The 24,134-nt window shown below is 43.0% G+C and overlaps 1 protein-coding gene and 2 long non-coding RNA genes across 6 annotated transcripts in view; 1 reads left to right on the top strand and 2 right to left on the bottom strand.

The window, feature by feature from the left end:
* LOC144991814 (uncharacterized) overlaps positions 1 to 24,134 on the bottom strand; it is a 45,701-nt gene that overhangs the window by 6,031 nt on the left and 15,536 nt on the right. The window lies entirely within an intron of this gene.
* On the top strand, positions 10 to 23,011 carry usp46 (ubiquitin specific peptidase 46). Of its 3 annotated transcripts, XM_078945434.1 has the most exons (10): positions 10 to 355; positions 5,715 to 5,795; positions 5,880 to 5,961; positions 11,309 to 11,522; positions 16,560 to 16,798; positions 17,533 to 17,609; positions 17,689 to 17,772; positions 17,976 to 18,173; positions 19,724 to 19,802; positions 19,896 to 23,011. In XM_078945434.1, the coding sequence occupies exons 2-10, from the start codon at positions 5,722 to 5,724 to the stop codon at positions 19,995 to 19,997; spliced, it is 1,149 nt and encodes a 382-aa protein (XP_078801560.1). In that variant the 5' UTR covers positions 10 to 355; positions 5,715 to 5,721; the 3' UTR covers positions 19,998 to 23,011. The 3 variants fall into 3 exon arrangements, with proteins under 3 accessions (XP_078801560.1, XP_078801561.1, XP_004067615.1); XM_078945435.1 differs by lacking the exon at positions 5,880 to 5,961 and having other exon boundaries at positions 11,345 to 11,522; XM_004067567.5 differs by lacking the exon at positions 5,880 to 5,961 and having other exon boundaries at positions 11 to 355.
* LOC144991813 (uncharacterized) lies at positions 8,693 to 10,954 on the bottom strand. 2 transcript variants are annotated; one of them, XR_013655433.1, is made up of 3 exons: positions 9,768 to 10,954; positions 9,559 to 9,688; positions 8,693 to 9,383 (listed from the first exon to the last, which is right to left on the bottom strand). It is a non-coding gene; the product is annotated as an uncharacterized LOC144991813 (long non-coding RNA). The 2 variants fall into 2 exon arrangements; XR_013655432.1 differs by lacking the exon at positions 9,768 to 10,954 and having other exon boundaries at positions 9,559 to 9,738.

The raw sequence follows: 24,134 nt of genomic DNA on the forward strand, positions 1-24,134 counted from the left end.
GGTTTTACCCTACTGGGCGGGACTTTGACCCATCAGGTTTGTTTCCTGGTCGCGGCTAGCAACCCGCCGTCTGGAACTTTGTGTGTCTGTTTTCCCCGGTTCTCGGTCGGTTTCCAGCGGCGGGCTGTTAGACATGTTTCCGAGAGGGAAGCCGCATCGAGTCTGAAGCAGGCGGGACCGTCGGCACAGCGCTGGCCCGGCTGCTCGGCGCTTCTCGGGGGTTGCAGTCTGGCCTCTAACCGCGGCCGTGAACCAACTTCATCCTCGCGCCGAGTGTTTATTTTAAGAAGATGGCGGTGAGGAGGACACTGTGAACTAAATGACTGTCAGAAACATCGCCTCCATCTGTAATATGGTGAGTTCCTCTCTGCCTTCAGCTGGGATGTCAGAACGGCGCTGGGTTGATTTGTCACAGAGATTGATTGACAGGTGAGGTGCAACTGACAGCTCGTTGGTGATTGCATAATAATGCGATGCTGCTGCTACAGGGAGCCCGGACATCCTACTCCTCACTAATCTGTGCTCGTGTTGCGTTCAGGGACAGGGCAGAGTGGGGAATAACAGAGCTGCGTTACTGCCAGTAGTATTTGCTTTAGTTAGACAGGACGCTGATGTCCAAACTAGTCTGCAACCATGTAGCCATGCAGCCATGCAGCCAAGCAGGCATGCGTTGACGTGTATCGCTGCATGACTTTGTAAATCCTGTTCTCCAAAAACCCCCGGCCTTCAGGCTCTGAAACTAGCCATAAGAGTCTGGTTGATGTCTGAAGTTCTTGGCTGGATTTCACCACCAAACCCCAGAGTTCCATTCAAATTCACAGTATTGACCCAAATAGATTCCGTTATTGCAGATTTTTCAACTGAACATCTAAATGTTCGTTAGTTTGCCTAATGAGGAAAGTCCTCATAACTGGTGATTCAAACAAGGCAAAGGTGGAAGAAGCATTGAAGACATTCATTGCACAAGTAGTAACAATTATTATAAACGTATTATAAACGTCTGGCAGAAAAAGTGAAAGCTGGTAGGGATGTGTGAACAGAGGCCTTAAATACCAAGAAACTGTTTTAAAAGGAAAGTGATCCATTTGTTTTACGAGTTCATTTGCATCGTGCAAAGCCTCAGTCACATCCACCCAGGGTTGCAGACTTCTGCGTTGTCGCGGAGGGTTGTAGACAGGTGTGGCTGCATCTTAAGGGGAGCACAGGTGTGCCTCACAGTTCTCTTTAAGTTTATCTGGTCACCTCAAGGGGCATCATGAAAGTGGAACATACCATTATATTTCCTCCCCCTGTTTAGCACATGCTAACTCACCGAGTTCATCTGAAATGTGTTTGGGACAAATGAATTGGTCATAGTGTTCATTATGACCTGTTGCCCACAGCACACCTTTTTGAAAAAAATGTGCATGAACATTTTCACTCTATGGGATCACAGAATGATCTACGACCTCGATATCCCGTGGGCCTCCTTAATTGTTCATTTTTTGCTTGCAGAAAGCCCATGTCCTCTCCCAAAGACAGTTGTGACTAATGCACAAGTTATGATTGGGAATTGACTTTTTTGATAACCAGTGCCATTCTTCATGCAAGAAATGTTTCAAACTGGAAGTATGAAATCCCACAGATCCTGAAACCGTCATCTTATTGTCTCTTTATGTGTCAATGGAATCCATGTCAGTAGATTTGTGCATAAATATGTCCTCCCCCTGTTTAACACATGCTAACTCACTGAGTTCATCTGAAATGCGTCTGAAACCCCAGCCAGCACCTTTGTGTCTGTAATGCACAGAGCTCTGTTGTGATGGGGTGGGGGGGTGCATTGTTCATTTACCATGCGCTCTTCTTCACATCACAGACACGGAGCACAAAAAACAGACTTGTTGTTTCACTGGTTTTGTTTGCATGGATGCTTCAGCATGACTGTGGGGTGTACTCTCTTGAATGAGGATCATTCAGGCGTACATGAGTTATTAGAACTTTCTTTAATCCGTCGTTCATTTACATTCTTTGCTCAGACCTCACGACTTTCCAATCACATGTTCTCTTCCCGTCACTCTATCTGAACTCCCCCTAGCGCTCACAAACAAAGCAAACATCTCAGGACCCCTTAGCTGTCCAAAACTGCCTGAATCTTAATATCCCTGTGCTTTACATTCCTAAATCACATTAGGTCACATGTGCATCTCTGCAGGTGGTAGGTCAGATGGAAATGCTTTTGGTTTTGTTGTCTCCTGCATCCACCTTTCATATTTACGGGTTTGCAGTCTGCTACCCTTCCAAAATGTTAAGTGGGTGGTAATTCAGAGCAGGAGACAACAAGCCCAAATTCCAAAATGACTTTAAAGGCCTATGTCATAGTGAACAATTTCCTTGTATATAATGATATATTACCTTTGGACATTTAAAAATAAAAGAGTTATTTTCCCGAGTGTTTGTCCTAAGTGGAAGTAAAACGACCTAATCTCCGAAGCATCACCTTTTGGTTCTTTTTGGGGGCGCCGCCCATTTCATGACATCATCCTAGAGTCGGGCTCAGCAGTGTGTCGGCGTTTCACCCACGAAAACAAACAACATTCACACTTTTGCAAAGATGGATGTGCATATTGTGCATAAAAACTAAAAGCTTTTTGGCTGACCACCGCTAGCTCTGTGTAGAAAGTGGGCGTGTCTGTTAGCCCGGGGGCGGAGCTGGCAGCACAGACTCTTCCTCATTTTGTAACATCACAATGTGAGAATCTACTGGTTTTCATGGATTGGAAGGGGCTGGTGCTGAGAAAGCAGGGTTTTAGAGGAAACCTCAGAACTAGATCAAATATACCACTTTGGGGTTTCTCTTCGTGAGGAATGAACATATTAACACACTTAAAAGCTCAAAAATAGACTTAGCATAAGAAAGACCCTTTAATGGTTTTAGATCTATAGTTTGGTTTTGCCATAACTGGATGCCCACTTACAGTTTACAGACCTTCAAATGCCCTGCAGCATTTCAAAGTGGAATTCCACAAAGAGCTCTTCACATTGTGCTTTGACAGACTGAAATCTTAGAAGGAGCAGTGGCTCAGGTGGTAGAGCAGGTCGTCCAACGATCAAAGGGTCGGCGGTTCGATCCCTGCTCCCCCCAGCCAGCTGTCGTTGTGTCCTCAAGTGTGGCTCCACTGGTGTGTGAATGTGTATGAATGTCCCGGTGATGGTCAGAGGGGCCGTAGGCACAAACTGGCAGCCACGCCTCCAGTCTGCCCCAGGACAGCTGAGGTTACATTAGAGCAGTGTTTTTCAACCTTTTCTGAGCCACGGCACACTTTAACCTTAAAAAAAATCCCGCGGCACACCAGCATCCAAAAAAAAAAAAAAAAAAAGGAGAAACTCAAAGTCTGTATTGATCTACAGTCCCTCCACAATCTCACATGCATTTTTGAGATAATTGTTACAGAAAAAGCTGGAAACTGCAGCTGTTTTTTTTCTAAAAGATGCAATAAAAGTTAAGTTAGAAGATTTAAAAACAGTTTGATGTGTGTTCGTTGGTTTCAAGACGTTTAACAACAGATCTCCTTGTGCGCTGTCACTCTCACAACCCAATGCATCATGGGAGATGTAGTGCATAAAACGGCCGAAGATCGCTTTTCGGAGCTTCATTGTTTTGTTCACTTGTTCCACGGTCTGATACCGGATTCGGTGGAAAGCTACACCGCTAAAGACGAGCTTTAGCTGGTATTTCTGTTAGAACTGAGCGACTTTACGAACTAAATCGGGACAAGGAAGTGAAGACTTTAAGGACTTCTGATTGGTCAGACTGATGACATGTGATTAAGCCCCCCAAGAATGATTGGTGGAGACAGTTAAAGGGACGGGACTTTTCCTTACACACTTATAGCTGCAGGTAAATCGCGGTACCGTGATACTTATCAAAATGTCTTTAATAAAATTAAATAAACACTAAGAAAAAGTAATTTTAAGATCTTTCATATTCCTAACTCCTCAGTGTTTTATCAGGACCTGTTTGGATGAACTCAGAGCTGAAATCCTGGAGATGGAAAATGTTTTTAGATCAGTGAATGAGGGCAATTTCCCACGGCACACTTGACCATCTCCCGCTGCACACTAGTGTGCTGCGGCACACTGGTTGAAAAACACTGCATTAGAAGTTACTAGGGGTGTAAAGATACACGTAGTTGAACCGAACCGCTTTGGTACAGCAGTTTCGATTCGGTTCACTTCTGTACCGTTTCGGTTCGTTTTTTTTCTTTTTTCCCGCATAAGCATTGTAACGACCCAGCTGCTTTATCACTCGTAGTGGGGAAACGAGAGCCGAGCTGCTGATTAATTAACTGCTAAGACTGCCCCCCCCCCCCCATACTTTACACGCCCTCAAACTGTCTCAGAGAGAGAGTAGACAGAGAAATAGATGCTCCATCTCCTTTCCGGCATTAAACCCGTTTATAAAGAACACACAAACAGCTTAACAACATGAACCTGACTTCTCCTCACAGCTGTCTCAGTGATGGTGAAGCAGTCAACACACAAGATTTCACATTTCCCATGAGTCTTAGTGGCTATAGGCGGGGCTAACCCCCAGGTCACCACTGTATTAACTTTGCACCGAGGCAGAAGTAATGTTAGCCGTGAGTTTCCTCCCAGACGCTTTTAGTTGACGGACAGTAAGCGTGTCAACATATGACTAATGCAGACGCCAGGCCAGAGATGAGGACCCCCCCATCTCCTTACACTCTCCTGTGTGGGGGGGAACTTTGGCTTTGTTGTCAGCATCCATGAAGGAAAAAGACAATTGGATAAGTGGAATGCTGTGTGTTGACATTGTTACACAAAGATAGTGTATGCCACAGTAACAAATCTAATGTGTTAACAAACTTAAAACGGCATCAACGACTGGAACAATCGGGTCAAAAAAAAAGTTTTTGGTTCCTGGCAGCTAATAGTTTTTCTTAATTTATATAGCAGATTATCTACACAGGTCAATTTTATTTATTGTTATGTAAAACCAATAAATGCATTTTGTAAGTAATTTTTTTTCTGCCCTAGTTTTTTGTACTGAAAATAGATAGATAGATAAATCTTTATTAATCTCCCAAGGGAGAAATTAAGGTGTCTGGCAGCAAAACACACAATAAATAACAATAAAATAATAGTTTATAAAATAGCAGTTCATATCAGGCAGATTTGTTAAACAGCAGGACTGAACCGAACCGAGCCCCATGAAACTCTGAACCGAACCCAATTGAGATTTTAGCGTATCGTTACACCCCTAGTTACCATCACCAAGTATGAATGAGAAGTGAGTGAATAATGGACACATTAAAAGCACTTTGAGCAAGAAGAAACAGCTCAACAAAGCTGCACTTCATCTGGGAAAGGTTTGAGCCCTGACAAGTGAAGACATTAATGTTTCATCCCAGGCAGCTATCAGGAGATAAAAACTCCGGACCTTTCACATTTCTACATCCATTCACCATGTATCTGTGCGCTGCTCTGATGGGATTTGTAAAGTTATCGAGCGCTCTGAAGTTTAGTCCCAAAAGTGTCCTCTTTTGTATCTGCATAGTTTTGCAAAGGGCTTTGTGTGACTGCTGCAGCTGTACTGTGTGACTGTTCCTCATTTGCATATTCATTTGGGTTCACATGCTGCTCTGAGTCTAAAGCTGCATAAACAGAGCTGTGAGTGACACCTTCCTGATGAGTCTCCTGCTCTCTTCCCTCAGGGCACCAATGCCTCCGCTCTGGAGAAAGACATCGGCCCGGAGCAATTCCCAATCAATGAGCACTACTTTGGATTGGTCAATGTGAGTAATAATAATAATAATAATAATGGATTGGATCTATCTGCGCTTTTCAAGTACCACTGAACACTGCTGCCCTCACAACAGTCATCAGTGTGGGACAACACGGGTGTCACCTTTCAAACCAAAATGCTGCAGGACAGCGCTGAGTCATCATGTTCTCTTCCAGGCAGGTGCTGTTTAGTCAGAGCATGTTTGTCTTCTCTGGAAATAACCGGATAGTAGTTTCTGAAGCCTTTTTCCTCCTTTCCTGCACATTTAAGGATCCACTCTGATGAAAATGGTGTTTCAACATGTTTTAGTGGCATTTTTTTGATGACACGTATAAAGAAAATTAAGATTAAAATTGCATTTAGGAATATTTCTTTATTCAACTCATTGTGAATCAGGACCAGCCGTTAGAAAAAGAGTTTATTTGGGACGTCTGCGCCGGTCTCAAGCTCTCTGCTCCAGTCCATTCTGATCGTCCGCTGTCAGACATGAACGTCTTTGTTTTCCTGGTCTGAGCTGGAATCTGGATCAGAACTGGACGGATGGACAGATCTGATATTGCTGCCATTTTTGCTACACCGGTAATGTTAGGTTGGGGATGTGAGGGGTTGTCAAATATCAGCAGAGCATGTAAACAAAATAATTATGGGAAGTGGGGAAGGCTTACTCCGCCCACAGCTCAGACGTGAATTTCATATGAACTGGCGCTCTGCAGAAACTAAATGGCGAATACTTATATAGCGCCTTTCTTCCTACAAGGAAAAGGGCTTTACAGTCACACACACATTCACACACTGGTGGCGGCTCCGCTGCCAAACACAGGCGCCCGCCTACCACCAGAGGCAAGGTGGGGTTCAGTGTCTTGCCCAAGGACACTTCGACTCATGGGCGTGCAAGGCGGGAATCGAACCTGCAATCTTATGATCATGGGTCGACCACCCTACCGCTGCACCACGGCCGCCCCAATCTTAGGATTGGAGCGGCCTTAGGAAACAACACAGGTTTTTTTAAATTTTGGTTAAAAATGGCATAATCATAGTCAGGGTTTTGACTGTTTCTTTACCAAAGAGAAGAACCACACAGAAAACAAACATTTTTGTTAGACTCCTGCAGAAGGAGAAGCTCGTCTGTCACAGATCACATGATCACATGATCACATGAGAGTGGGTCATTCAATCAGGGAGAACGGAAACATCATGTCTTGTACAATCAGCACTTTTCACATCGGTGTTTTCTCACTAAAGACAGAACTGAGACTCAATCATACTAGAGTGATAACTCCATGTGTGAACAAATGATAACTGTATTAACAATTATAGTTAAAAGACAACTGGGAACGCTTTGAAAACAGATCAAAAGATGATCGGAATGAGACCTTAAGTGATATTTTTCAAAAATTAGAAGTCATGCATTCACTTAAACTGTTTTTCTCTTCATTTGTCTTCTTCACTCCTAAACTCACAAAATTGCTGCACAAAAGGAGGTGCAAAAGATAAGGAGTTACTTGACCTCCGACCTTTTCAACCCTTTAACACCAGTGATGTTGCCGGCAACATCTGAATAACTCATGCTCTTTGACATACCGCAAATATTTGAGTGTTTACACATCAACGGGAATCGGCTGATTTGGACGTGAACAAAAGTGGCTTTTCATATCGACTTTCTACCAAAATGCAACATTTACCTAACAAATGATTGCATAACGGCACAAAGCTGCTTTCTCCGTGACAGAATCTACTTGAGTTCGGTTAAGTGTGTTAAGACTAAGAGTAGAGGAGTTGTAATAGTCAAAAGAATGTCAACACTGGAGCCAAATATGAGGTGCCGTGTAGGACATTATTCAGAATTAGCATTCACATACACATGTGAAATCTCTCACACACACTAGTGAAATGCTCTCACACACACTACTGAAAATGCTCTCACATACACTAATGAAAATGCTCTCACACACACTATCCAAAATCCTCTCACATACACATGTGAAAATTTCAATAGAAACGGAAGGCATTTCAGTAGAAACAAGGTTTTTTTTTTTACTTTATTGTTAGAAACGAAGTTGCTCGACTGAAGGCATTTCAGTGGAAATGAACCTGTGTCCGAATTCCTGCCCTGATCCCTAACTACTAAAACCCTATATAGTGCAGAACTATATAGAACTATATTTAAATGCAATTGAATTTAAAAGCAATTCAGACACCCGTGCTCAGTACTTTTTTCTTTTGGGTGTTGTTCATAACGCGCTTGACACGGAAACAAAGTGGCGCATTACCGCCACCACCTGGTCTGGAGGCGAACTACTCCTATTTAACGCGGAGAATGACACTTATTTGTCAGAGTAAAAACATAATAAATATGAACATTTTACAAAGACTATTTATGAATCTGCTGTGTTCTGATCATGGAAAACGTGACTGATTTATAAATAATTAAATTACAAACACTTTGGTGTTGATTTAATGTATTTGTTCATAAATAAACCCCCAAGTTATTTTTTCATGCCAATATTTATTTTGTTTTTGTGCCGCTGAACGATTAACGGGCTCTTGCAAGGAGGCATTTTTTTCTGTAGTTTTCTTACACCTTACTGAAAATGGCTTTGAAAATGAATCTGTCCGTGTTCCTGGCAATAATTCAACCGTTTTTCGTGAGATCAAACTGAAAACGAGCAGATATGCAGCATCACAGGACGGCAAGGACAAGCAGACATCTCAGAAGATTTCCTCTGGATGCCCTGACCAGACAGAATAACTTGTGAGTTAAACTTAAAGCTTTTTTTTTAGTTAAACCTAAACTTTAACTTAAACTTTGTTACTAATCATGCTCAAGGTTACACAGTCTGCTGGGTAAGAGTTTAACATTCTTTTTCAAGTGAGTTGTGTAGTCCAATTACATGAAACACTTGTGAGTTCAAAGTTTAGAATTTTTTATTCAGAGTCAAACCATATCACTTGTTTTAAACAAAAACAAAACAAAAACTTTCATTTTTAAAAGTTTAAATGAAAATCCAAAAACCCAGCCAAATAAAAACCACGAGATTTTCCAGAATTAATAAATACTTCATAATCTAAAATGTAAGACATCAAAATAAATAGAAACATTAAAAAAATGTGATTTAATTTCCTCAATGAAATAATTAATGTTGCATTTTCCAGGGTCTTCCACGTCTCTACTGCTTTACCAACACAAAGGTGTCTGTCCTGGCCCTTTACGCTGACGGTCAGTCCGACACAAGACTGGATTTTCGGTTGACCCGCAGGACCATCGAGCATCTGGGTCGATGGTCCTGAAGCATCAGCTTCGGGTTCCTCACACTCTGGGGGGTCACAGGAGACTGACGTCCTGGTGTTTCTTTTCTGGCTGCCGTGTGGCACATCTTACAGTGTGGTAGCCAGAGTCTTTGACATGACACGGTCCACCGTGAGCGATGTTGTCCACAGGACGGCAGACCGCATCTTCCAGCTGATGAGCAGGGTCACCCAGCTTCCCAGTGGGAATGAACTACCATAAGTCGCCTCTGGATTTTAGCAGCTCGCTTGGTCTTTCTCCTTCCAAAGGGTCACAAGGAGCATTGATGGCTGCCACATAAGAATAAAGGCCCTAAAAGATAATGCAGCTTGTTATTTTAACAGGAAGCTTTTTTATTCCATTAAAATGCATGCTGTATGTGACTTTAATGCCAAATTTATAGATATTTTTGTTGAGAATCCAGGATCAATCCATGATTCACGGGTTCTACGTAAAAGCCCAATTTATGTAAATCAAACAAACCCACCTGAAGGATCCTTTTGGGTGATGGTGGGTATCCCTGCATTGCACATCCCATCATGCTGCTGACACCCTACAGGGAACCCATGAGGAATGCCATTGAGGCAGTTACAACCAGAACCACTCCAGAACACGCTCTGTTGTGAAGAGAGCATTTGGCATGATAAAGATGAGGAGTAGAGCAATATTTCTGAGGGCACTGGAAGTAAAACCAACCTTTGCAATGAAAATCATTGCCTACAGTTCAATTCTGCACATTCTGTGCATCAGCAAAGGCGACTGCTTAGCCACAGATGTTGAGCCACAGCCGGACAACACCAGGAACATGCAGGACGAGCAGAGTCACGTCCGTCTGCAAGGACAAATCTTTGCTTTCCTTTCCACACATGACTCTAGAAGACCAGGATTATTGTTAACATGTATAAAAATAAATATTAACATATAAAACGAAATTCTAAATATGTACATCTGATATTTATATGAAAATCCTTTTAAGATTGTTAAAAATAGCTCAGATTTAAATAATACATGTAAATTATTCATTTTTGTTCATACATTTATTAAACAAATTGGAAAAACAATGGCTGCATTACACTTTAGAACAATAATTTCAACTCAAGTAAACTTAACAGACTCTCCTGTCGCTGTTCCTCCCTTCTAGCCCTTTCCTCCTCTCTCTTCTGGGTCTTTAACATAAACCTTTAACCCAGTACGACAACGATTAACCGTTTATTAAAATGAAGTCAAATCTGATCATATGTCTCTACCCATCTGGCACGAGCTAGCTTGAAAACAAACAGGCTATCTTTCTCCATCTGCAAATGGATCGGATTTTCCTCATCCTCGTCTGTCCCTACATATATGAACACATTTAAAACATGTGTTAATAACTTGTGACTACGGTTAGAAGTCACTGCTTTTTGATGTAATATCTAGCGTTTGTTTTTAGCCTTCGGCGCTAATTCGCGTTAGCTTTAGCATTACTGAAATTGATGAGCTTCAAAACAATCTAGGTTGTTGATTGAGGAATATAACATATTAAACACATCATCTTAAGTATTTACAAATATATTTTACAACAGATACTGGATATTTTTTAATATACTTACACGTTTCGGTGGTTTTCCTTGCGCAACCGGCTGCCATTTTCGAATGATTCAGACGAATGATTATCTCGCGATAATCAGCCAACATCCGTTTCTACTGAAATGCCTTCCGTTTCTGTCGAAAATTTCAGTAGTGTGTGTGAGAGGATTTCAGTAGTGTGTGTGAGAGGATTTCAGTAGTGTGTGTGAGAGGATTTCAGTAGTGTGTGTGAGAGGATTTCAGTAGTGTGTGTGAGAGCATTTCAGTAGTGTGTGTGAGAGCATTTCAGTAGTGTGTGTGAGAGCATTTCACATGTGTATGTGAGAGATTTGACATGTGTATGTGAGAGATTTCACATGTGTATGTGAATGAATACATTTTCAGTTGTATGTATACAAGCATTTCACTAGTGTGTGTGAGAGATTTCACATGTGTATGTGAATGCTAATTCTGAATAATGTCCTACACGGCACCTCATAGCCAAAGCTGTGGTGTTAAAGACTCTCCATCTGACCTGGAATCGTGACCTCATATTAAAAAAGCAGAAATGTCGTTTTTCTTTATCATCTTCGGTGTGATGCCTACAGATTCATTCTTCTGCGTTCTGTTTGCTGGGGCTCAGAAAAGTAGGTATTTTTATAAAGTAACTGGTGTGCCCTTGTCCTCCTCAGTTTGGAAACACGTGTTACTGTAACTCCGTGCTGCAGGCGCTCTACTTCTGCCGGCCTTTCCGGGAGAACGTGCTGGCCTACAAAGCTCAGCAGAAGAAGAAGGAGAACCTGCTCACGTGTCTGGCCGACCTCTTCCACTCCATTGCCACACAGAAGAAGAAGGTGGGCGTCATTCCACCCAAGAAGTTCATCTCCCGACTGCGGAAGGAGAACGGTGAGAGGGCAACGTCCACGCTCTTCTCCACGAAATTCCTCTTCTGCTTTGGTGGAACTTTCAAGGTCTCAGTTTGGCTGGACGTGAGAAACTCCAGGGAAAACTGGGAAGCAGGTTGACATTCCCATTAGAAGTCTGAACACTCTTCTTCAGTGGTGAAGAGTCTTTTAGATCCAAATACTCTGATTACTGCAGATCTGAATTCAACTCACAATTTTAAGTAAACTTATAGAGAAAAGTGTTGCTAATCAACTACATGAGATTTTAAATGCAGCAAAACATTTTAGAAAAATAACAGTCTGGTTTTAGGACAAACCACAGAACAGAGACGTCTCTTTTAAAGATCGTTATACCGCGGTCTGGGTGAATACTCATTGGCTGCTGGGTGTGCACTAAACAGTGATAATCCACAGTGATAGTGTACACCTAAAAAAGTAGTTCCGGTCACCTAGCTTAAATGTTTTGTATCACTTGTTTAAAACAACCTTTATCTTCATCATTTGGACAAAAACAAGCGGTAAGAGGTGAACTTTCTCTCTGAACTGATGCTTTATTTAACACATCATGACCATCAGCACAGATACTTTCCTTTGCCGCAGCTGTTGAGGTCGGTACAGGCTCCGCCCGTTGTCATGTTACCATGACAATGTGCCACACAACGTCATAAATAGTCCGCTTTTTGTGGAAAAAAGCGATCTAAACTGACAAAACAACAAGAAGAAAATACTAAAAACTAAATCTTCATTTCTTTTGTGAGTGACCATAGTGTACCGTAAGCAGGTTAATGACCTTTGAAGTCTGCAGTATCAGCATCAACATACTTTGCAGAAGCAACCGTTCTCTGGCTTCCACCGCATACGTTTATTTTCTGATGATGCACATTATCCCTTACTTTATGATATTAGAAACAAATTAGACTCACAGAAACTTTCTGTTCTGGTGCTGCTGGATCTTAGATACAGTTGATTGGACAGACGTAGGAGTCTAGTGGGCCTCTCTGGAAATGTTCATAAGTGGTTTTATTCTTACCTTACAGACCAACACTTTTATGTAAGTATGGATACATGGTCTTCAGGAATCCATGAATTAAGTTGTGGGGTTCCCCAACGGGTCGAATTTGGTTCTACACTGTTTAACTTTTATATGTTTCCTATTGGTGATGTCATCAGGAGACACGGCATTGACTTTCACAGCTATGCTGATGATACACAACTTTACAATGCTGTATCTCCTGATGACCTTGAACCTATTAACACTCTAGTCGTGAAAGGCAGAAAACTTCCTACAGCTCAACCAGGACAAAACTTTTAATCATTGGTCCTGAAGACGAGAGAGAGATGATTTTACCCAAACTTAGGAATTTTAAAGACCTAAACTTATGGTGAGCCTTCGTTCTGCCATTATGGTCCTCGCCTGTGGAACAGCCTGCCGGAGAGCCTCAGGGGCTGTCCGACAAAGCAGGGGTCTCAAACTCGCGGCCCGCGGGCTATTTGCGGCCCCCAAGACGATATTTGGAGGCCCCCACCTTAATATGAAAGTGTAATGTTAGTGCGTCCCGCCAGTTTTTTATGAATGACAGTATTTCAGTGTTGTGTGCGGAGCTGACAAACCAACCAATAACAGTATAGTATATGACTCTTGGGGGCGTGACATTGACCAGGCTTGAAAGCAGGAGAACATTTAGGGAAACCTGACAGCCCCCCCCCCCCCCCCCCTCCCCGGACCAGGAGGAGTTCCTTACTTTCCTTTTTATTTTAATGTTTTGTAACGTATGTAGCCTATTTCTTAACAATAGGTTTTTTAATGGATTTCAATGGATCACTTTAAACTACAAGAACTGTCTGGACACCGTTTCCCACAATGCATTTATTTGCAGTCATCAGGGCGGCTCACAGTCAGCGCAGTACCAAATTTGCAGCTGCGTTAGCTTAGGTTGCCGCCTTTTTGCTCGCACCCCTTTCTCGTGATATTTTTGTGACGTGACGTTGGAGCAAAAACAAAAACATACTTTGGACACCAGGTGATCAGCGCAGCGTTGCGGCCACCTGGGTGATGTCAAACACACTTATTGTGCATCTTGGCTGCACGTATGATGTGTTGCCAACATGAATTTCCACCAGTTTTTGAGTCTTTCTTTGATCTCAGGTATCTGTAACGCTTGTTCTGATCTCCAATGAATGGCGCCCGTTCTTTAACTAACCAGAGTTTGAATTCAACTATGAATATAGGAGTGGCTGACTGGCTACTCCTAAATAACCTGTGACCAGGGTTTGAATGTGCGAAAAGTCATAAGAAAGAAAATCAACAGATTGTTACTGAATTTTGTTTCTCTTACTGATTTGTTTTAAGCAAACCTAAAAAAACGTTCATCATAGATTTAAAATAAGGAGCACATACTTGTGTGAAAAGTTCTTCTCTACCTTGAACTTCAAGAAGTCCAAGTACAGGTCCAGAACTTTCTGACAGGCATCTTCAAGCCATACTGAGGCTCTCAGCTGCTTCCTCTCAGCTGGAGCAGAGGAAGCAGCCAAGTGTCCAGCAGGAAGAAGTAGGCAAGTGCTCAGAAGAACCCATTGATTGAGGTTGAAGAACTGTAAAATGTAAGTTTTCTTTTGTGTTTAGTAGTTATAATTTCACAGTGCTAACTGAACTGTTAATAAGGACATTTACACTTTTTTTAACTCTTTATTTTTGTTTTCTCATCACAACATGAAACAAACATAACAATTCCCTGAAACAAGTTTGACCATAAGTCCACATTCAATATAGTGTAAAGCAGGTAAAACAAAGAAATTTAAAAAAAAATGCATTAACGCTAGATGCGACAAGCAGTTCAGTTAAACATATATTCATACAACCACAGTCAAAGGTACAAGGAACAGTCACAACCCCAAATAAAATTTAAATGATGTTACATTTTTCCAATTTCCCTTTGTGTTTTTTTTTGCGACCAGAAGTAAAATTTGCATTATATATATTTGATCAGCATCAAAGTCTTTTGGAAATACACCAAGCAAATACAACAGAGTACTTAAAGGAATGTCATGTTTTACAATACTTTCAACCTCCCTCTTAATATCTTTCCAAAATTCGCAGATAACTTGGCAATCAAAGAAAATATGTGTATGATCCCCAATTTTTCCACATTGCCTCCAACATAAGGCCGTGGATGAGCCTTTGGCAAAATTAGAAATCAACAGGGGTGTGTGAAAAAAAACCTTTTTGATTTTCCAGTCAAACTCTTTCCATAGTTGGCTATTAATTCCTATATGGCTGTTGTCACGCTCCTGTCCGGAGTGAGACCGACAGGTCCAAGGCAAGACCAATAAAAGCCACTCCACAAGGTTTTTGTGAATGCTGAAAATGGCTGTTATTTTTATTTTACAGTAGGTAACCAGCAGCAATGTCCATACATGCTCTGAAACCCAAACTCCTCTCTCTCATGAACCAAAATTCACACTTTTATAAGACATGGCCCCTCCCCTGGGCCAGGTGGTTTCAGTTGAGGTTAATTGCTGATTTTTGGTCAGGCCCTACAAAAGCCTACCAAACCCAGAGATCGGGTCCTTTGACCCAGGAAGTGAAACTGAAAAAGGTAAGACACAAGTCAGCAAGACATACAAAAATACATAAACATAATACACCCAAAATAATAAAGGAATAAAAGGAGTTAACAGTGTGTATATCAGTGTGTGTTGCTATCAGGAACTTTCTAAGATGTTTTAAATGGTTGAATGTGTTCACCCACCCAACCAGCATTAGCTTAGTCCCTGAGTATACGATGTGTCTGTATGTTTGAGTTCCTTTGTGGAGTTTCAGTCAGGGGAAACTGCCACAGCTGTCCTCACACAATTTAGGACATTTAAGTTTGAAAACAAGATATAGAAAACTGAATAAACAGAAATGTATTACTGATTTATTTATTGATTGTTTTTTTTCATTTAGGTGTTTGAGTTTATTTGATCGAGAGTTTTAGAAGTACATTTTGTACAGAAAGCAGTTTATAATAGTATAGTATAGTATAGTTAATAATATCGCACATGTTCCATACAAATTTACTACCAAAGAAGGGATGTACCTGAGAAAGTCACACAACTTGTTTCCACCAGGGTCCTTGTTCATCTTATTTGTGTTCATAAAATAGAATAAGAAATCGGAGAAGATTGGAATTTTTTAAATTTCTGATTCAAACTGGCATTGGCTCTCAGACAGCGCTGAAGTTGCGGCCCAGCCTCAGCTAGACCCGGCCCTCTGTGGCCCCAAGGTAAATTGACTTTAAGGCCCCTGCAGTAAAGGTTTTTACAAAGATGCTAAAGACCCACCTTTTTAGTTTTGCTTTTAGTCTAGCTCATATGCTTATTTTTTCTATTAGTTTTAGTATATATTATGTTATGTGTTTAATTTTATTTAATGCATTTAATCATTTAACCCTCCTCCCATCCCCCCGTTGTTTTCTCATGCCAGAGTGAGCAGGTAGAAATGGAGACACCAGGTGTTCATTTCACCTGCGCTTCAGGAAACCAGTCCAAATCCAGGAGGTTCATAGTTGCTGTTTTCTTGAAAGTAATCTAAATGGAGTACTTTAATGCATCTGTAAAGCTACGTTCACATCGTTTACACCTTGGCAATGCAACCACTGTGCTAATGTGCGTAAATGCGCATTTCGGGCTTCTGTGTTCATAACTCTTGCGTTTGGGTGTAGCCATGCAAGTTTCTGCGCCCGTTTTCAGGCTTTACGCGTAAAATGCACCTGCGTTGAACACATGTTGCTATAGACGTGAACTTGGGCAGCAGAGCTGGTCCATTTTATGCAGAGATAAGGGGGACTGGATGAGAATCTTTTATTATGAAACTAGAATCAGCTTTTGGTTATTATCCTGTAGGGTTGAGCTAGCGGTTATAAACATTTCTGCTCCATGTGGACAGTGCTGCACAGACTGCTTTAAGGTCTCTACATCATCAGAATGTCCTTTTTCTCTCAGATGTTTCTAAATGGACAGCTCATGACACGTCTTCCTGTCTTTTGTCTCCGTCCAGATCTTTTTGACAATTACATGCAGCAGGATGCCCACGAGTTTCTCAATTACCTGCTGAACACGGTGGCTGACATCCTGCAGGAGGAGAAGAAGCAGGAGAAGCAGAACGGCCGTCTGAAGAACAACGGCACCCCCGTCACGTCAGAGCCAGAGATGGAGAACAAGATCGAGCCCACGTGGGTTCACGACATCTTCCAGGGCACACTGACCAATGAGACGCGCTGCCTCAACTGTGAAACGGTAGAGAACTCTCCTCAGTTGAGATTGGCAGGCAGGCCTTCCTTACAGACCCACTCAGATGAAAATAGTCTTTTTGGTGTTTTTACATGTTCTCTTAGCAGTCTCTTAATGTTAAAATGTAGGTCTAAGTATTTCTTTAATTAAATTGTTGTGAATCAGGAGCAGACAAAAACTGCAGTTGGACAAAAGCTTGTAGCGGTGACGTAGAAACTACAATCGGAGTCCCGCCAGCTTCCTGCTCTGCTTCATTCTGATCATCCACTGTCAGACCAACAGATCCATGAACGTCTTTGTCTTCCTGGTCTGAGCTGGAATCTGGATCAGAACTGGACGGACGGATGGCTCTGTTGTTTTGTTCCACCACTAATGTTAGCTAGGAGGTGTGAGGGGATGTAAGCTAGCAGGATAGAGACAAAAGGATGATGGGAAATTAGTCCGGGTTTTCTCGCGCACACAACTCAGAGGTGAATTTCTAATGAACTCCTGCAGCTCTGCAGAAACTATGTAATAGAAAACGACGTAGGTTTTGGCTAAAAACGTTAAAATCGCTGTTAAAAGACCATTAGGACGCTTTGAAAATAGATCAAAAGATGATTGGAGAGAGATTTTAAGCAACTGCCCCAGACGTCACCGTTTTTCTGTGACCGGCAGCATATCATGCATGTGTGGGCAGACTGAGTCAAGGCGCTGCATAGTCCCAGTCTCTCACAGGTGTCCTGCTCTGTGGGTCACAGGTAAGCAGTAAAGATGAAGACTTTCTGGACCTTTCCGTGGATGTGGAGCAGAACACGTCTATAACCCACTGCCTCAGGTAGTTCTGTCCCGTCACAGCAGAAATGTTCCCTCTGTTGTGACTCTGGCTGAATGGCTGAGCCTGCCTCTTCCTGCAGGGACTTCAGTAACACAGAGACTTTGTGTAGTGAATACAAATACTACTGTGAAACCTGCTGCAGCAAGCAAGAAGCACAGAAGCGGTGAGTAAAACGACTGCCACACCACACTGACACGACAAAAGCACCAAAAAATCAATTACACTCATTCTTGCAAGAACAAAGCAGAAGTTGTAGATATTTGTTGACTCTTGGATGTTTTGTTGCTGAGGAAAGAAATGTTGGAACGTAATCTCAGGAGTTCTATTTGATAGTGTTCATTTCAGCCCCTCTGTCCTTCTGCACAGGATGCGCGTGAAGAAGCTTCCCATGATCCTGGCGCTGCACCTCAAGAGGTTCAAGTACATGGAGCAGCTCCACCGCTACACCAAGCTCTCCTATCGGGTGGTGTTTCCTCTAGAGCTCCGCCTCTTCAACACATCTGGAGATGCTGTCAACTTGGATCGCATGTACGATCTTGTGGCAGTGGTGGTTCACTGTGGAAGGTAACGTTCATTCGTGAGGGTCTGAGCCTTTCAGTGGGATGTATGAATGTTTTAAGATCTGAAATCTGAGCCTTTGGTGCACATTTTCCTGTTTGTGGAGTTTGACCCTTTAACACCAAAGCTCTTCTTCCAATCTTGACATTCTTTGTACTACTGTAACTTTTGAACCATTTAGTGTCATTCCAGCGAATTCCAAAGGGGGGAAAAGCAGCTTTGCACCATTATGCAATGCATTTCAATGCAAAGCCCATATAAAAAGCCGCTGATTCACCGATCGCGTAAACAGTAGAAGACAAAGAGGGTGTGTCCTGCACGCCATAGTCACATGTAACTTCTCCCATATGGGGGTTGATAGAGAGGGTCCTAGAGAGGAGCGGCTGCATCTAAAGCGGAGCACAGCTGTTTCGCAGTTCCCTTGAGGTCCGGACGGCCACCTTAGGGGACGTCATGAAAATGGAACCAACAATATTTTTAGGGATAATGTAAGTTACACACACTTATGACGTTTGGTGTGTCCTGTACGGCGTGTGGTGTCTCTAGTCGTTAGTGAGCCGTGCATAGGATGTCCACACAAACTAACGGGGGCGGCCGTGGTGCAGCTGTAGGGCGGTCGACCCATGATCGTAGGATTGCAGGTTCGATTCCAGCCTTGCACGCCCATGAGTCGATGTCTCCCTGGGCAAGACACTGAACCCCACCTTGCCTCTGGTGGAAGGTTGGTGCCACTGTTCTGCAGCGGAGCCGCCGCCAGTGTGTGAATGGGTGGATGGGTCTGTGACTGTAAAGCGCTGTGGGCCTTGTAGGTAGAAAAGCGCTGTATAAGTATACACCATTTACCATCCACACAAACTACTCTATTGTCTAATTTGTTCATTTTTAACACCGCAAGGAGGAGATACTTACCACCTGAACAGCACTAACGGACTCCTGGCGCTGTGTGCAGGATTTTCACCTACTTCACCCATACTTACCCTTCTGGTATTTGTAGTGTTCGCTACAACCTGCCGCCCGCAACATGGACGTAGAAAAATGTGTGCAAGAACATTCTGTCTCTATGGGCTCACAGAGTGGTGTACAACTCTGATCATTTGTGCGTTCCACCTGCATGACTCGTTCAGGTTTGCCCATTTTTGCCCACAGGCAGCTTGAATCCACCTTTAAGGACAGATGGGACTAAGGCCTAACACAGATAAAGAGGGCCTCAAGGAGAACAGGAGGGTCCAAAACAACAGATTTCTTTCAAAATAACTGTTACTGCTTTGAATATCTATTAGAAGATCCAGAAACCCGGAAATTTCCATCCCAACTGCAAGAGGAGCAGATGCCTCCACTGATTGGCTCTACATTTCCCAGAATTTCTATGTTCTTCTCTTAAGCAAGATATGCTGCTCAGACGTACAAGTGTGATGACCAGTCAGCACCAAGGCTGTTTGTGGATCATTTCTCTTTATTCTCTGGAGAAATGGCATGCAGCTCCGTCCAAGTCTGTTCACTGACTGCACATGACTGCATGTGAGAGGTGGGGTCACTGTGTGTTTCTGTTTGTGCAGTGGCCCCAACAGAGGTCATTACATCACCATAGTGAAGAGCCACGGCTTCTGGCTGCTGTTTGACGATGACATTGTAGAGGTGGGTCACTGAGCCAGTCTGCTCAGCCTTTTTGGACTCGTGTGTTGTTCTGTCGGTGTCTTGACTAAACCCCTCTCTCTTCCCCGGCTGCAGAAAATCGACGCCCAGGCCATCGAGGAGTTTTACGGCCTTACCTCAGACATTTCCAAGAACTCTGAGTCCGGGTACATTCTCTTCTACCAGTCCAGGGAGTGATGGATCAGGGACACGGCAGTAGAAGCAACAGGAAAAGAAGCCCCTTCTCTGTTCTCGTCCCGCCCCCTCATCTCTGCCACATGTGTGCCAATCCTCCTCCCCCACTCCGTTTTACCTGCTGTGTCTCTGTGATCGGACTCTTGTCCTCTTGGTGACCTGCATCTGGACCGCACTTTACCACAAAAGCAAAAATGTTCAAGCGACCCTGCAGACAGGATTTTTTTGAAGGACCCCCAGAGCTGCAGGGTCAGAAACGGCTATTTAGCAGTTTGTGTAGAAACCTTTCCACCATGGCGGTTCCTTTGGTCCTGTCCTTTTGCCTCTGAGGTTGGAGACAAACACAGTGTGATGAAGACAGCAGTTGGACTTTTTTAAAGGGTTTGAAGCTATGTCTGATGATCTTCACAGCAAACTAACAGGTCCAAACTGTAGGACTTCAAAACTTGAGTTTGGTCAGAAGTAATCTGAATTGTTGCACTGCTGAGGTGAGAAACTCAGCCTTAATAACACTACAGTAGAAATCACCACAGAAAAATCATCAATTGACTTAATTTTTGTTTTTGTTATCTCTTTCATATGAAAACTTCTATTTATTGACCTGAAGATATTTATTTGTTTTGTTTTTAATGGTGGCTGCTGGGAAAATGAAGGTGTGTGTGAAAGAACCTCCTGAAGGAAGAACTTTAAGATGAAGAAGTCAAAGGAGTGATGCAGAAATGTAAAGTGCAAAAAGAGATTTACTTGAACTTCATGGCAGACAGTAGGAGCCTGGAATATTTGATGTTTTCTGGCATACGTTTCCCTGTTGATTTTACATTTCAGGCCTGGAAGATGTTCGGTAGAAAAGGGGAGTCAGTGATTTAGTTAGAGGTGGGTCATGTTGCTGTTTGGTCCTACAGTGGGAGACCTTCTGCAGAGCTTCCTGCACTTTGACCCGCCCGTCCCTGCATGGTTGTGATAGTATTCTCTAATGCTGGTAAAAGCTTGTGTTCTGAAGTTTTCAATTATTGTAGCCTGAAGGAAATGAGGGGCACCATCTTCCTGAGCACGTGTGTTAGCTTCAGGCGCTCTGGTTCCCTCCTGCAGTCTGTAAACATCTTTTTCAGTTTTTCCGCATAATCGGCAGAATGCCGCGCAGCAGCATTTGTAATCGGCAGGCGGCATCTGCAACAGAGATTTTAAGAAAAAGTTCAAATTAAAGGATTTTTGGACATCGGTCAGTGACCGTCCGGTGACAGGCGGGTGTCAGAAAGGCAGCAGTGCGATGACTGACTGATAAAAGGGTCTCCAAGGTCCCCCAAATTATCCGATGTTCGTCCAATTTCAGACTGTCACCCTCCAGCCCGTCCTGCCGTCCCACGGCCGCCGTCCCATTGTGAGAAATCGTACGGTAGCAGTGCGGGCACTTGACGGGGGATGTTGACATGGGCCCAACGATGACCGGACATCAATCTGGCTGCTTTCTTTATACTACTGGGCTACCGGGCGGCGTGATCTGGACGGCCGCTGGCCGGAGACAGTAATGCATCGTCCAATCGGAGCTGCTGCCAGCCGCCATCGCCCTGTGCCCGCCGATTACGTATTGACGCCATCCCTGCCTGACTGCCACTGTCTACATTCATGCCCCCCCCAACAATTAAAAAAATCAAAAGGGGGGGGTAGCTCATCTTGAAGATTCTGCCGATGTCTCCCCATTGTGCAGTGGCAGCTATCTTCATGACCGTAGCATAAGGGGAGTCTGTCAGTCGGTGTGAGCCCGCTGTCACCCAAAGACACATGGGAAGGCCCCAGCAACCTCCATGTCATCAGAACAGAGTGGGTGGAGATGATGGGTGGAGCAAATCCATTTGCTCCTTCAAGGGAGATGTATTGAATTGTGATGACATAGTGAGCTGGAAACACTAGCCTTTCATTTGGACACATCTTCACTATAGGTTGGTATCAACAACATGAAGCCAAAACATGAAATATCTCAGGTTCATGCTGTCTGCAAAGAAATGAAAGAACATTTCAAAAAAACTTTGTGTTTTTGTTTTTCTTCTCAGTCTTATCCTTTCATTTTAAGGTCAAAGGAGTTTAGTTAATGCTAATGTGTGATGCTTTAGAGCAGATCATGATGAGCCCACACAGCTGCCTGCTCTTTGGATCGACACCAGTGGTGCAAAAGGCAGAGAACCTTTTCTTTCTCTAAAGACATTTGTGGATTTATATGTCGGTTCTTGAGGTTTGAAATTCCTCTGTTGTCTGCGTGCAGAAAGTCTCAGTCTATAACATATCGTCCTCTTTTTACTCTCCAAAGTCTTCATGTTGTTACTTTTAAGTGTCCATTGAAAACTGTGCAGCGGTTTCCTGTTGATTTGACTGTAACCACGTTTGACAAACACTGAGGTCTAACAGCATCACTCTAGAACTAGAAAATCCAGCTTCCAATATGTCTGTTTTGCTGCACATCAGAGGAAATGTCTGTTGATAAGTGTGATGCAGTCCTGTGTGAGAGCGTGCGACATACAAGCAGAGCTGTTTGAAACAAACCTCTGTGTTTGAGGCTGAGGCTTTGGTGCCAAAATGACCCTGCAACTGTCTTTAGCACAACATTGCTGTCTTAGTCGAGTTCCAGCAGTGCTCATACGATGCAGAAGCCTCTGCTGCAAATCCCAGTGTATTTTTCTAAAGTGAAGATGCTACAAAAAAATTCCAGTTTCATTACTGATGAAGAAGAACTGTGCTTTTTCCAACAACGACCACCGCGTTACGGGCTGTTTTGGGGAGCCTTACGAGAAGAAAAGAACCTTCAGACACGCAGATCTTCCACTCGCACTTATGCACTCGCCTCATCATCGAGGCGCCCTGGAACCAGGCTGGACCCGACCCGGTCTCTGACGGACAGGAGATGACTGCATTTGCCAGTTTACTGCACTTTACTAGTGATGAGTGGACACTTTAACATGCTAAACCACATTTAACCTATTTACACAGTCTCTTCTACTCAATAAATTAGTGATCTGCTAACTTAATGGACTGATTTCATTTCTTTTTTTATGATGGGAGAGATTCTTCATGAAGATATTTCTGCTGATTGTCAAAGGAAAAGCCTTTCTTCACAAAGTGTATCATAAATCCATAGTACAGTGAAATAATTTTTAGAAACATGTATTGGTGAAGTCACCAAAAATAACATTTTTGATCATAAAAAATGTCAAAGGTTTTGAAGACGATACAGGCAGCAACAGCAGCAACAAAACCAGTAGGAGCCAGAAACTTCATCGTTCAGCGGCACAAAAATAAACACGGCCATGGACTAATAAATTGACGGTTTATTTCTGAACAAATACATTAAATCTACACCAATGTGTTTGTAATTTTAATATTTATAAATCAGCCACGTTTTTCATGATCAGAACACAGCAGATTCATAAATAGTCTTCATAAAATGTTCATATTTATTATGTTTTTACTTTGATAAATAGGTGTCATTCTTCGCGTTAAATACAAGCAGTTCCCCTCCAGACCAGGTGGTGCGCCACTTTGTTTTCTTGTCAAGCGCCATATGAACAACACCCGAACAGTGTTGCCAGATTGGGCGGTTTTGGTTCTAAATTTGCGGGTGAAAATGGCTTTGGGCAGGTATGCATAATTTGGGCGGTTTTAGGGTCTGTTCGGCAGGTCCCCCCCCCCCCCCCCCCCCCCCCCCCCATGAATATATAACAGCGGACTACGTTAGGTTGGGTGGCTGTTGAAGTCTTATGTTCTGAAGCTCCGTGAACGCACCAGGTAGAGACGCTTAATGGGTTCTGTCATCTAACCCAGGGGTGTCAAACATACGGCCCGCGGGCCGTATCCGGCCCGCCAGGTGGTTTACTCCGGCCCACACATGAAGAGTAAAAATCATAAGCATGTTTATAAAGAAAGCAAGTTTCTAGTCCATTCCTGTGGCGAGTTATGATTTTTTAAAGAAATAACCGAAATACACAATTCCGCCACTAGGGGGAGCAAAGGAAAAGCTTAACAAGTGTAACAACATAACTGCATGTGCCAAAAACGAAACCTAACAGCCCTGCGTCTGGGTAGGCAGTAGTTTAGTTCCCTTTGAGCTTCATCACTGAAGGATGATCAGTAGTGACGCCCTAATGACCAAAA

This window comes from Oryzias latipes, chromosome 4, assembly GCF_053564925.1.
Source record: "Oryzias latipes strain Hd-rR chromosome 4, Olatipes_Hd-rR_3.1".
Classification (NCBI taxonomy): Eukaryota; Metazoa; Chordata; class Actinopteri; order Beloniformes; family Adrianichthyidae; genus Oryzias; species Oryzias latipes.